Source organism: Gobio gobio, assembly GCF_949357685.1.
Source record: "Gobio gobio genome assembly, chromosome: 5".
Classification (NCBI taxonomy): domain Eukaryota; kingdom Metazoa; phylum Chordata; class Actinopteri; order Cypriniformes; family Gobionidae; genus Gobio; species Gobio gobio.
In genome coordinates, this window is record NC_137101.1 from 21,553,585 (window position 1) to 21,566,894 (window position 13,310).

Below are 13,310 nucleotides of genomic sequence, written 5' to 3' on the forward strand. Positions count from 1 at the left end.
ATTACATTGTCTTGATCATCCAATAACCATTCATAAGGGACCCAACTCATAGCACGTAAATCATAGCAACGACAGGGGTGTGGGTGGGGCTCCAATCCTTTCCTCAAACCCCACTAAAACACCCTCTGGGACGGAAGTTATTGCCAGCTCTTGCACCTGCTCAGACTGGATGGGCTCTGGGTCGTGAGCTAAGTCAGGTGCGGATGCTGGGTGGTTGAGATCCTCCTCTCTTACAGTGAAGGGGGATCCACAATGACAATACTCTTTAAAAATCCTTGGTTTGTTCAATTGCATTACTATTTCAGAATGACTTTACCTCAAAGGCAAGGTTTTTCTTTTCTTTTTGGGTTTCAATGAGGTTTACATTCCATTTATATTAAACAACCTTGTACCAGGTTGCATCATAGGAATGTGACAATGGCATGAGGACATAATGTGTGCACGTGTGGAGACAAAAGTTATTCAGTCAATGAACATTGCAAGTTCTTAAGAACCAGTGACATAAGTGTTCTGCCCAAATTCTGCTCCTCCCAGCAGTAGATCACGATCCAATGCATAATTCTCTACATCAGGGTTTTCCCCTTGCCTGATCAGGAAACAAACTACAACTATAAAAGCAAACCTATAGCAGTCATCCACCAGCATCTCCAAACATTGTAGCTGTGCGAAGAGGACTGCTGAAACAACGGACACATCTATCAAGAAAAGGTTGTTTTCATAACAAAATAATTGTGCTGGTTTATTTCTTCCTTTATGTTATGTAGAATTTAATAAGACTTTACATCATGAACATTTGATTTCTGTTTATGTGTAGGACGAGACAAATACTCTGTGTTGCAGCACAATGAAAGGTTCTCAGTGCATCCTGCTACTCTTCAGCTGCCAGTTTCTTTATACTCTAGGTAAACTATCTATATGTGCTTGGAGATTCAATATCATATCATGATACTAACATCTGCAGAATAATTCAAAGGAACCCAACCCAAATGTTTCCATAGCTTTAGAGTGTGAAGTGATTCCTGGTAACCTGAAGCAGATTGACGCTGGATTAGGCTTAGTGGGTGGAGTAAACAATGACAATGAAGTCTTCCTATTTCTGGGAAACGGTTTTACAAGAATAAATGCATTACTGAAGCACTTTACTGTTGGACCTGCTGGACAGTTCGGAGTGAGTCCAGCGAACATCGCCTTCAAGTTTCAGAGTGGAAGCTTCAGGCAGATTCAAGGTAAAAAAAAAAGAAGAAGAAATAAAGAAAATACAAATAATCTCAAGATGCTGAATGCAGATTTTCTTCAAATTTGTCTGACTTTTTTCTTCAATCTCTTTATTTCATTGTCAGGAGGTTTCAAACAAATGGATGCCGGAAGTGAGATTGTTGTAGGTGTTAATCCGATAGATGACGTCTTCTGCATTAGTAAAGATACTAATAGCAATGGGCCATCTGCAAATGCCCCTTGGACACAACTCACAGGAAGGCTGAAGTACTACAGCTGTGGCCCGTACAGCTGTTGGGGAGTGAACTTTACAGAGAATGTCTTCCTCAGAAAGGTAAGAGTAAAATCCAGAGTGAAGGAAGGACTTGAACAAAAAGAAAAAAGTATACAGTTTTAGTCAAGTGAGTTGTTTGTATCTTGTGTTTCTCAGAATGTGACAGGTTCTTCCTCCTGTGGAGGGTCAGCTTTTTCGGAAATTGTAAATGGAACTTTGTCTATGGTCGAAGTAGCAACTGATGGCAGCGTCTATGGTGTCGACTCTCAGGGGTCTTTGTTGCAAAGGTGAGCTGGAAATAGCACTGAAAGCACTAAAATTCAATAATAATTTTCAGTTATTAGAAACTGACATTCTTATCTTTTTTAGACTCAGTGTCTCTCCATCAAATCCCGCTGGCACAGGATGGCAAAGGGTTATCGCCTGTCCCTTTGGCCACAAACATGTGACCTTCGATTTGGGGAGGCTGTGGGTCATCTGTAGTGATGGATCCATCAGAAGATGTACTTAAATGTCCATCTGAACATTAATCACTGAAATCTGAAAATAACGCTTGTTTTACTTACTTTTCTTTCTGCTTCTTTTCTTTGCTGTTTAGCAAATGAAATTTGAGTTTTGTTTTTATGCTTATTGTTTTTCATTGTTATTTTGTGTCAATAAAGTTGAAATGAAATTGCACAAATGAGTTGGACTGCTTCATAATCAACTTTTCTTCATAATCAACTGAACACTGGAATAAATACATTTTTAAAAACGATTGACATGTATCATGGAGAGTTTGTCAGAAACAATTAAAAACTGTTTGCAATAAAACACTTACAATGTTAACCTACAAAAGTTGTCTAAATTAAGTTGACTAAGTTGTTCCTTTTGAATAGGGACTACATTTATATGTGGATTATGTGGAACTTCTGGAGATGCATTACTGATTGTTTATTATTTATAGTAGTAAAGAGTATTTATGTCCCATATTTAAGTTAAAAAAAAAAATCCAGTTAACCATTCTTAAAGGGATGGTTCCCCCCAAAATGAAAATTGTGCCATCATTTACTCGCCCTCAAGTTGTTTCAAACCTGTATGAATTTCTTTCTTCTGCTGAACACAAAATAATTAAATTTTGAAGAATATGGATTGCTAAACAGTTGATGGTAGCATTGACTTCCATATTATGAAGGAAAAAAAATACTATGGAAGTCAATGGGGCCCATCAACTGTTTGGTTACTGACATTTTTCAAAATATCTTCTTTTGTGTTCAGCAGAAGAAATTCATACAGGTTTGAAATAACTTGAGGGTGAGCAAATGATGAGACAATTTTCATTTTTGGGTGAACCATCCCTTTAAACACTTTGTGCCCATTGTGATTGGATGATGAGTGATGCAGCTGGAGATGACTGCCAGACAATCAATCAATCAATCAATCAATCAATCAATCAATCAATCAATCAATCAATCAATCAATCAATCAATCAATCAATCAATCAATCAATCAATCAATCAATCACACACAAGTCAAGTCAAGTCAACTTTATTTATATAGCGCTTTTAACAATGTAGATTGTTTCAAAGCAGCTTTACAGTGTTAAACAGGAAAATAATGCAGCATAATTTTATTCAGCTGAGAAAACACTGATGTCATCAGTTCATTTCAATTATCATACAGTGACAGTGTGGGCTTTAGATCAATAATTAGATCAGTAATTTAGTTTATATGGTTAATTTAGTTTATTGAAGCATCACTAGGTAACTTTTCAACCTTTATAATATATTTTCAAACCTCTTGTGATGATACATCGACTTACAATAGGTTGAATGACACGTCTGCCATAGCCTGACGGGGTCTGTATCGTTTTTAATCGTACTTTTAAACTTCGGGTTTCGGGTAGTAACCCGAGAAAAAAAAGAACTACAAAATTTGACTGCTTTACGGCATATACATCCTTCCACCACTTCCTTAAATTCGGACGTGCGAGAAAAACTATCATTTGTTTGCCGAATGTTATAGTCATGGCCGAAGCAGCACAGAAAAATAAGAAAGCAAAGGTTTTGTCGGAGGAAAGCAAAAAGAGGAAACGAGAAAGTGATCGGATTAAAGGCAGGACGAGGATCAACATTGGGCCAGCGTTTACTCGCGGGCGTGAGCTGAAGGAGGAGGGGCTACATTCTTGCAAGTAAATACATAAGACGAATAAAATCATATTTTAGGATACCTAACATGTCTAGGATATTTGTTTATTTGTCTTGCCTCAAGCTATAATGCAAATCGATTTTTCAAATTTGCAGATTCATCTAGGGTAGCTTGATATTATAATATTGACGATATATGGTTATTACCTACACTCAAACATTGAATTGAAGTATCGTAGATTCTGTAAAACGGGAACCAATAGACTAGGCTACTATAATGACGCTGGCTTGTAAACGTGAGCATCGCGATCATTTGGCGTTTGAAAAAAATAAAACCCATGAAATTATATTCATATGACATGCTGAAACATATGCCACTGTACCTGGGATGAAGACATTTCACACGCGACGCAAGCAGAACACCTGCATGTGAACTCCGGCAGTGTTCAGGGCTATCATAGTTGTCATGTCAACAAATGCACGTGCGATGCATCCACTGATGTAGAATGACAGTTTACGACAGTAGTAGAGGACAATACTGTTTCCCAACTGTAGGGGGACCCTGAGAGCAAAAACTACCTAGTGCTGCTTTAAAGGGTTAGTTCACCCAAAAATGAAAATTCTGTCATTAATTACTCACCCTCATGTCGTTGGACACCCGTGAGACCTCTGTTCATATTCGGAACACAAATGAAGATATTTTAGTTGAAAGCTGATGGCTGAGAAAGGCTTCAGACAGGCCTCCATTGGCATTCAGTACATTGACACTTCCAAGATCCATGAAAGGCACTTAAAACGTCGTTACAAAGTCTATCTCACCACAGTGGCTCTACAATAACATTTTACGATGCGACGACAATAGTTTTTGTGCGCAAAAAAAAATCAAAATAACACCTTTAACCAACTTGTTCTCGACTTCCGTGTATGCCTCCACGACGCATGCGCGAGAATATGACGTAGCGCCGGCGTTCGGGAATCCATGAAATACACACTTTAACCCCATTTTGAGAACTACGCCGAGACCTAAAGCACGATCAATGTTGAATCCAACAGCTTAGACACGCGCGTCTTCCTCTGCTCGTAAACAAATCGCTTCTGGGTCATATGTCCGAACGCCGGCGCTACGTCATATTCTCGCGCATGCGTCGTGGAGGCATACACGGAAGTCGAGAACAAGTTGGTTAAAGGTGTTATTTTGATTTTTTTTTGCGCACAAAAACTATTGTCGTCGCATCGTAAAGTTATTGTAGAGCCACTGTGGTGAGATAGACTTTGTAACGACGTTTTAAGTGCCTTTCATGGATCTTGGAAGTGTCAATGTACTGAATGCCAATGGAGGCCTGTCTGAAGCCTTTCTCAGCCATCAGCTTTCAACTAAAATATCTTCATTTGTGTTCCGAATATGAACGGAGGTCTTATGGGTGTCCAACGACATGAGGGTGAGTAATTAATGACAGAATTTTCATTTTTGGGTGAACTAACCCTTTAATTTATTTCGATGTTTAGTTGAAAAATTGAGTGTCCCCAACTGAGCACGCCAAGCCAGAGGCAACAGTGGCAAGGAAACCAAAACCCCATTAGGTGACCTAATGGAGAAAAATAAACCTTGGGAGAAACCAGGCTCAGTTGGGGTGCCAGTTCTCCTTTGGCCAATTAACAAACAGCGTATGATTATTATTATTATTATTCTGGCAGCTTTACAGGTCAGAGGTCATAATTGATCGGAATATTCGAGGGACCGGAGGCAACATGCTGGAGACGGGTTTATTGAGGATGATGTTGATTAAATAATTATTAAAGTGCATTATTCGAATGATCGGATGCAACACGCTGGAGACGGGTTTATTGAGGATGACATATCGATTTAAGTATTATTTAATTGTAATATTCGAACAATCGGAGTCAACGCGCCGGAGACGCACACACACACACACACACACACACACACACACACACACACACACACACACACACACACACACACACACACACACACACACACACACACACACACACACACACACACACACACACACACACACACACACACACACACACACACACACACACACACACACACACACACACACACACACACACACACACACACACACACACACACACACACACACACACACACACACACACACACACACACACACACACACACACACACACACACACACACACACACACACACACACACACACACACACACACACACACACACACACACACACACCCTGAAGGTGGGAAGTTGCTAATTACTTGAAGAAACTCTGTGTTTGCAGAGGCTCTAATTAGGGCTCACTACTGGGGCAGCTCATTATAAAGACTATATGTCATAACCTGTGCATGTATTTGCTTACGACGTGGAGTGTTGGAAACGACACTGGGTTTATACGGATCAATTTAAATTAGTCTGGGATCTGTATGAGTAAAGTTTCATATGCCTGTGTGGATTTCATGGGACTGGAAAATTGTGTTTAAATGGCAATTGAGCACACCACTGATGCAGATGTGTTTGTGTGTATACTAGACTAGAGAGATGCCTGACAGCATTGAACAAAACAAACCAGCTAAAGTAGGATATTTTTAACATCTTAAGCTTTCCAATGCATAAACAGAAGTCACAAGTCACATGTGCACAAGGAAATGGTAACAATAAATAATTTGCAGACTAGTACACAGTCAGCAACCAAAATCACCATGGCAATGCAGCAACGCTGGCTGGATGAATTAAACAGGAGAACAGCACAGCCTTGTGGTGCCACACAATATTCGTATAGATTCATATCAGACTGTATGTGGCCACTCACACACAGATCAAACTCTAGAAAAATGTAATTTCTAGCAAGGTAGAAGGGTAAAATTATAATTTATTTTGAACATTTGTGTAGTAATGCATATGCATTTGTGAATACATCATTCCGACAACAACGATATAACACAATTACTAATTTTAGCAGTGTTACATTTATTAGGCGAAAGTGATAATGTGCACCCCCTTCAAAAAGATTAGATAAAAAGATTATTATTAAAGATTAAGTGTAGTCAAGACATTAAAAAAACACAATAGAAATGCATTTAAAAAAGGCAAAATAATCAAACTTTAATGTTTGTAAGTTTAAATATAATAAGAAAAGGGTAGCCTATACGACAAATTATTTTACACAGCCTATTTATTAACAAAAATATCTGAGGACTCAAGGCTTGAAAGCAAGCATCGGAGGGACAGTGTTTTGTTTTTAATATAAACAAACAACACTAAGACAAATAAAACAAAAAAAAAATACAAAAAGAGTAAAATAAATAAACAGTAAAACAATTTTGCAGCGGAAGTGCTGCGATGACGTCAGTTTTTTTGCGCGGGGAACTTCAAAAGTGTGTGGACGTCATTTATAAACAGTCTTTTGGCAGACGTTTTTGAGACCCCCGTGAGACATTTCAGCGTTTGCGGAAAGTCACCTGGCGATTCTGTGGCCCCCAAAGCAGCTTAACTCTTTATTTTGCACGTAAATACTATTATTCCGTACGTTTTAGTGAACAACATAGATAGATAGGCTATATGGATGTATATTTTACATATGACGTCCGTTATTTCAAACAACAAATCAAGTGAAAGATGTCTCGAGACGTGACAACTATGAAAGAGTTCCCCTTATACAAACCCGCGTTGTTATGGAGACAACAGCGCCGCGCGGTGGTTAAGGGAAAAGTTACAGCGGCGAGGCGCGTTTGTTTCTCCGGGGTTTGGCTCGGTGAGAGCGGGTGGCTCGCGCTGACAGGTCCGCGAGAGGGACGGGCAGGAGTGACAGCCACTCTCGTATCTCTGGACGGACTAACACCTGCCGGAGAGAGTTACTGGCCATTTCACAGCATCTGACCTTTACAGCATCTCCCTTTTTAATTCATCCTCCGTTGCCTACAGAGCTGCTGGTGAAGCAGGTGAGGCGGCTTTTGTGGAATTCACTGCCTGTCTAAAAAGGTGACGATGCGAAATAACGGGACTCGCAGACTTGCGGAGAGATTGTAAATCCCTGGAAAGGTACGTAATGCTTCTTTTTATCCTATAAACGTATCTTTTAAAATAAAGTGCACTGAAGTAAATGGATACTTTAACGTGAACGTCGCATTTCAACTGTTGCCAGTGCACGAGCCGTCATCAATAGGTGGAATAGACTTGCTTTTAAAAGTGTTAAATGTTAGGGAACTCACAATGTCCTTTTTTTGTTAAATTGCTCTCTGACTGTTGATAAAGTGTTAGTGGTTGTTGCTCACACGCATGAGGGATGCTGAGGGATGCAACAAAACATGCTCTGATGCTCCAGGCAGTGGAACATGAAGAAAAAAAAAAAATGTAGTCTCATCATTTAGAGCTGATCTAACGTGCTAATATCAAATACAAGCAAGAAACAAACGCTCATTTAGCACTCGACACACGCTTTTCTTTTGTCAGTAATCCCCTGAGCAACACTTTGCGTTACAAATCCACGTGTAGAAGTGTTTTCAACACCAAGCTCACTGCATGTAAGATTGTATGCTAACATTTAGTTAAATGCATAATTGTATGATTTTCCTTTCTTTTAAGCGCTTCTTTAGTATAGTAAACACATGTTTTGCTGTTCATTGAAGCGTTTTTCAGCACCAAACATTTTGTATCAAGAATAATTGCGTTTGTTTCACTGAAGTATACCTGGAATATGATACATAAATCTCAGTTTATGTAAAGTCTCAAAAACATTCTTCTAACAATACAAGGATTATAGATGTTGTTTTGAAATCATTTTAAATGAGTATATCACAGCACATTGCTTGACATGTCATGTCACCTATAAGCAAACACAAAGCAATACAAATGAACACTGTAAAGTGTGACCAAATCCTGTATGTTTGTGGCACGTTTGATAGTTTTAGGCATTATAGTGAGGGATCTGTCTGTCGTTTATGAATGGATTATGATTAAGGGGCTTATTTTTGACAGATATCATCCATGCAGTCAATGTTGTTGAATTACACGCATTTCAACTAATTGCCTTTTGCTCATTTCTTAATCGTCTCCTGATTTCACGGTCATGAAAGACAAGACATTTGATGTTGCGCTGCATGATTATGTTATTCACACACATGTTTGGTCCCAATCCAGTTTGTCTTCCCAAAGCATCCTACAGTAAATGAACTCGAGTGCTGAATGGCAAACGGGAGAATCGTTGTAATCCAGGCTTGCCGAATGGAACCATGTAAAGACAGATGAATCAGTTCTCTGGGCGGATGGAGAGTTAATGAGATTTTCTCACATTTGTCACCACATGGTTTCTAATTTGAACCGGTGGCCACTTTCACTAGCGGTGCAGTGGACCCTGAAGGACTCCGCTTTTCTCCTCTTCTCTACTCACAGATCATCCCTCAATCTCCTCAAGCCTTTCTCCTCCCATCTCCATCTGCAGACACTCTTTTTTTCACTCCTCCTTATGGCTATTCTTTATGTTTCATTTTACATGTTTTACCTCGGCTCATTTTAAAGGTAAACTACACAATTTCTGATGATTTTGTGGTGAGGCTATTACCAATGGGCTTTAGTTACGTAGTTGTAATCGAATACATGTGAATGTTTACTGCATTTGATAATAAAATGAGAAACTGATTCATCTTTATATGGTTCCTTTTGACATTTGATACACTTGCTTTTTGACAGTTAAAAAGCATGTGTTATAAGTATGAATGTGTATCTGGACATGCTACTGGACGTCATGTGACATCTGCTGTGTTTCTGTTTACAGCCAATTATACGTTCACACTTTATAGAAGTACATTTTTATTTCCAAGTCAGTTCAAAGCATTTGATTGGACAAAAATCTGTGTAGTACAACACGAGTCATCAATATTTTTGCAAAAGAGAAAGTATGTATGTTTTAAATGTGTGTATCCTTTCGGTTTCTTTTTCATTGTTTCTTAGAAGCAAATTTTCCAGGGCAGTTTGGAAAAACAGCAGGAGACAAACAATGCTACATAGGTGCTTGGGAAATGCTTCTCGGGTGTTGTGACGGAAGTTAAGGAGGGAGATATAGAATGAGAGACTGTGAGATGGAGAGAAGGAGAAAGGGACGAGGAGAGAAAACAAGAAAAGGCCAAGTTGATTTGTCACTTGGATCTGTAAAGGCAGAGCGCGTTCTGACACTGATGGCTTGTGAAGCGACTCTCAAATGCCTGTGAATTAGGTTGTCATGACAAATAGGCATTCTTTCCTGCACTTTTCTGTGACTGTAGCCAACACTGTCTCTGAGTGAAGGAAATAGAGGAAATAATGGAAAAAAAGGTGTCGGTAACTACTTCCTTTCTTTTTATCTTTCCTCTGCAGTCCCAATCCATCTGTACAACTGCGGTATTTTGGGTTGTTAGTGTGGTTTTTAGACATCATGGGATTTCTGGAGACTCTCCAGTAGTATATAATCATATAATCATTAACCTTTTTGAAGTGTTTTAAACCTGAGTGTTGAAAATTGTCTCAATATATCTGTAAATTCTAAAATATTATAGATACCTTATCCATTAGAGCTGCATGATTCTGGATAAATTGAGAATCACAATTTTTTGTTTGGTTTCAAACACGATTTGTTTCACGATTCTTCCACGATTCTGAGCAGACAACTAAACAAAATAACATGTTACTCACTAGAGTTACTCACTAGAGGTTCTAGTCTCTTTAAAATGATGAATTGATTTTAATGAATTATTAAAAAATATCTGTTTGAATTAATGATTCAATGACTCGCTCATAAATACTTCCCTTGTTTCATTACTAGATGAATCAGCTTTTTTGAACAAATCTCGACTGAATGATTCAGTGGCAAATACATTTAAGTACATTTAAATACAAATATTATAAGGTTTTGCGAGAAAGAACCCGTATTATTCAGTCAAAATACTGAGCTTGGCCTTTGAGTCCGAAATTCGCATGCAAAATTTTCGCACGTCAAAAAATAAATTCGACCTCACATTATGTCAATCAAGCTTGCACACTGCCTCCGAAACTTTCGTCCGTCAAAAAAAATTCGAAACAGGTTCGATTTTCTGCGGTTTTCACATCCGTTTTTCCCATCTACAATGCTGATGCCCAACCTAAAACTGCTGGCAATGGTGGTGAATGAATCGCCAGTGCTCAGATACCTACAATTATATATACAAATATTATTGTATCAAAAATACTACTTATATTATTATATCACAGCTATAATTATAGCACACCAAGTCCCTGTAAACCGTGTGTGTGTGTGCGTGCCCGCGCGGATCCCTTAGACATACTGCCAGTCTCTGTTCAGGATCAATTGATTCACGGAAATTGGTGGTCTTCTTTTTAATATGTGGCTCCAGTATCGCTAGCAAAGCATCAAACTGAGCCACTGACATTCTAAAGTAAACTTTGAATCGGTCTGGATAATCCCGCAGCTCCTTGATAAGGAGGTGGAACTCACTTTCTTCTCTACGCGATCGCTGGAGTGGATGGACCCATTATTTCCTCTTTCTTTTTCTCTTTTTAAGAAGAGAGAGGACAAAAAAAATCATCCTCACAACTTGAAGACGGCATTTTGTATTGTTTTGCGTTTTTTTTTTCTTAACGCATTCATTAATACGCATCAGACTCAGTGTGCAAGGTCTCTGTGCGTGACATTTTTCGCATCACGAATACGAAAAAACGCATGCGAAAATTTCAGACTCAGTGTGCAAAGGCCTTTAACTCTATGCGCGTTCCTGTGAGTGCGTGCTTGCTGTCAGCAGCCGCTCATGCTTACTATAACTCGCTCTGTTGTCATGGTACCCAGGATAAGCACACACACGCACCATTTTGAGAAATCAGGCTCAATAGAAACAAAATGCGACTCTCGTATTTTCAGGCTCAATAGAAACAAAATGCGACTCTCGTATTTTCGTGTTTAAGATAAGAAATAATACAATAATACTACTAATAAAGTACCTCCTGAAGTGAATGTTGTGTACCGGTTGTCATGACAACATTGCGTGAGCGGCTGCTGACGGCTCGCACACACTCACAGGAATGCAAAAATATTTGTAACGAAGAAATAACTGTACTGTGTGGTTAAAAAGACTTTTGGCTCATTTCCACCGAGCAGTACAGTACAGTACGGTACGATTCGGGATGGTAAACTCTGATCTGGCTTGCGTTTCGAATCAAAACGGATATAATTGCATACTGTACTGTACCATACCGGTGAAAACAAGCTATTAGTGAAGATGTTTGCTATACATTATAACTGCTCTCTCTGGGTCAGCAGCAGCGCAGAATTGAGGTTCCGTTGCGATATTGTCAAAGGCTTAAAGGACAACTCTGGTTACCGAGTAGATCGTTCTCTGGGATGCTTTTTTATGAAAATCGAATGTAAAGAGTTTTATCTCTTAAAACAGATTAGCTTATCCGTATACAGACAGGAGGCATCTTGGAAAACAGTCTCGACAAGTTGAGCCACGAACGCTGTGCTAAGTGAGCTGGTCAATAGGAATTATCACAGCTTAGCACAGCGTTCGTGGCTCGACTTGTCGAGACTGTTTTCCAAGATGGCTCCTGTCTGTATACGTGTAATGTACTCCGGGTTTTTCCTACATTGAAATTTTTTTGGCGGCCGCCAAAACAAATTTTTGTCCCGCCAAAGCCTTATTTGATCAGTTATTGTGATTTATGAGTGATGTAGAATAGATGACTGCTACGTTTACGTTAAGTGAGTGACAGAGAGAACGATCAGAGCTCCTCCCCCGCTCGCACTCTCTCTGTCTTCAAAATAAGCATTCTTAGCTTTTCTAATATTTCACATATTATGTTAATCAAAATCAAAAGGTTGGAAGACCGAATCCATGTTGCACGTGGCGCTATCAGACGATGTTTTCCTTTAATTACCGCTGGGTGTGAATTGCTCTCAAAATGTTGACTCTTCTCTGACCAGCTGACATAAACCATACTTTCAATAAACGGGAAACAAATCCTATCCGGTTATGAAGGGTTTTCTGTGTGCTGACAAATCTTTCGCGATGTTCTAACAGACAGGATTCGCACACACGGGATTCGCGTCTGCTTATGTCCGATTCACGACCTAATGACTCCTTTGAACCGAATCATTTTAACGACTGGTTAGAACAACTGATCTGTCCAACACTGAACTCACAAATCAGTTTAATCATTTACTCTGAACACATCTGAAAGGAGAACACAAGTGTGCTTACACAATTTAGCAAGAGTGGGTATAAGAGTTAGTTTTAATTATCCACATTCTTTCAGCTTCTTTATGTTCACAATGTGTAGTAAAACAAATAGCCTATAAATCATTTAGTTTAGACTGGAGTGAGGTGAACCCAGAACAAAAGTTATTATTAGCTAGCTGATAATTTTATGAAATTGTATAGGCCTATGGCAGAAAATTAGGCTATTTGTAAATTTTTTTAATACTACTGTTTAATATTGAATAAAAATAAGGTATCAAAATAAGATAAACTTTCTTTGAATTTATTTAAGATTTATTGTCAGTATTGCGCTTGCAGATCACGTGGGTAGAGTACTTTTTTACTGTGCGTGTGTGTGTGTGTGTGTGTGTATGGATGACCATGTCTGTCAGCCACCACCGAAGACCATTTTTGACCCAGGAAAAACCCTGGTACTGACTTTATAAAGTATCTTCTTATTAAACTGT

The 13,310-nt window shown here is 39.0% G+C and overlaps 1 protein-coding gene across 2 annotated transcripts; it reads left to right on the forward strand.

The window, feature by feature from the left end:
• Nucleotides 1-594: 594 nt before the first annotated feature.
• Nucleotides 595-2,320, forward strand: LOC307126167 (fish-egg lectin-like). 2 transcript variants are annotated; one of them, XM_079816572.1, is made up of 6 exons: nt 641-708; nt 815-902; nt 999-1,226; nt 1,341-1,549; nt 1,646-1,776; nt 1,859-2,320. In XM_079816572.1, the coding sequence occupies exons 2-6, from the start codon at nt 845-847 to the stop codon at nt 1,998-2,000; spliced, it is 768 nt and encodes a 255-aa protein (XP_079672698.1). In that variant the 5' UTR covers nt 641-708; nt 815-844; the 3' UTR covers nt 2,001-2,320. The 2 variants fall into 2 exon arrangements, with proteins under 2 accessions (XP_079672699.1, XP_079672698.1); XM_079816573.1 differs by having other exon boundaries at nt 595-902; nt 1,859-2,166.
• The last annotated feature ends 10,990 nt before the right edge of the window (nt 2,321-13,310 follow it).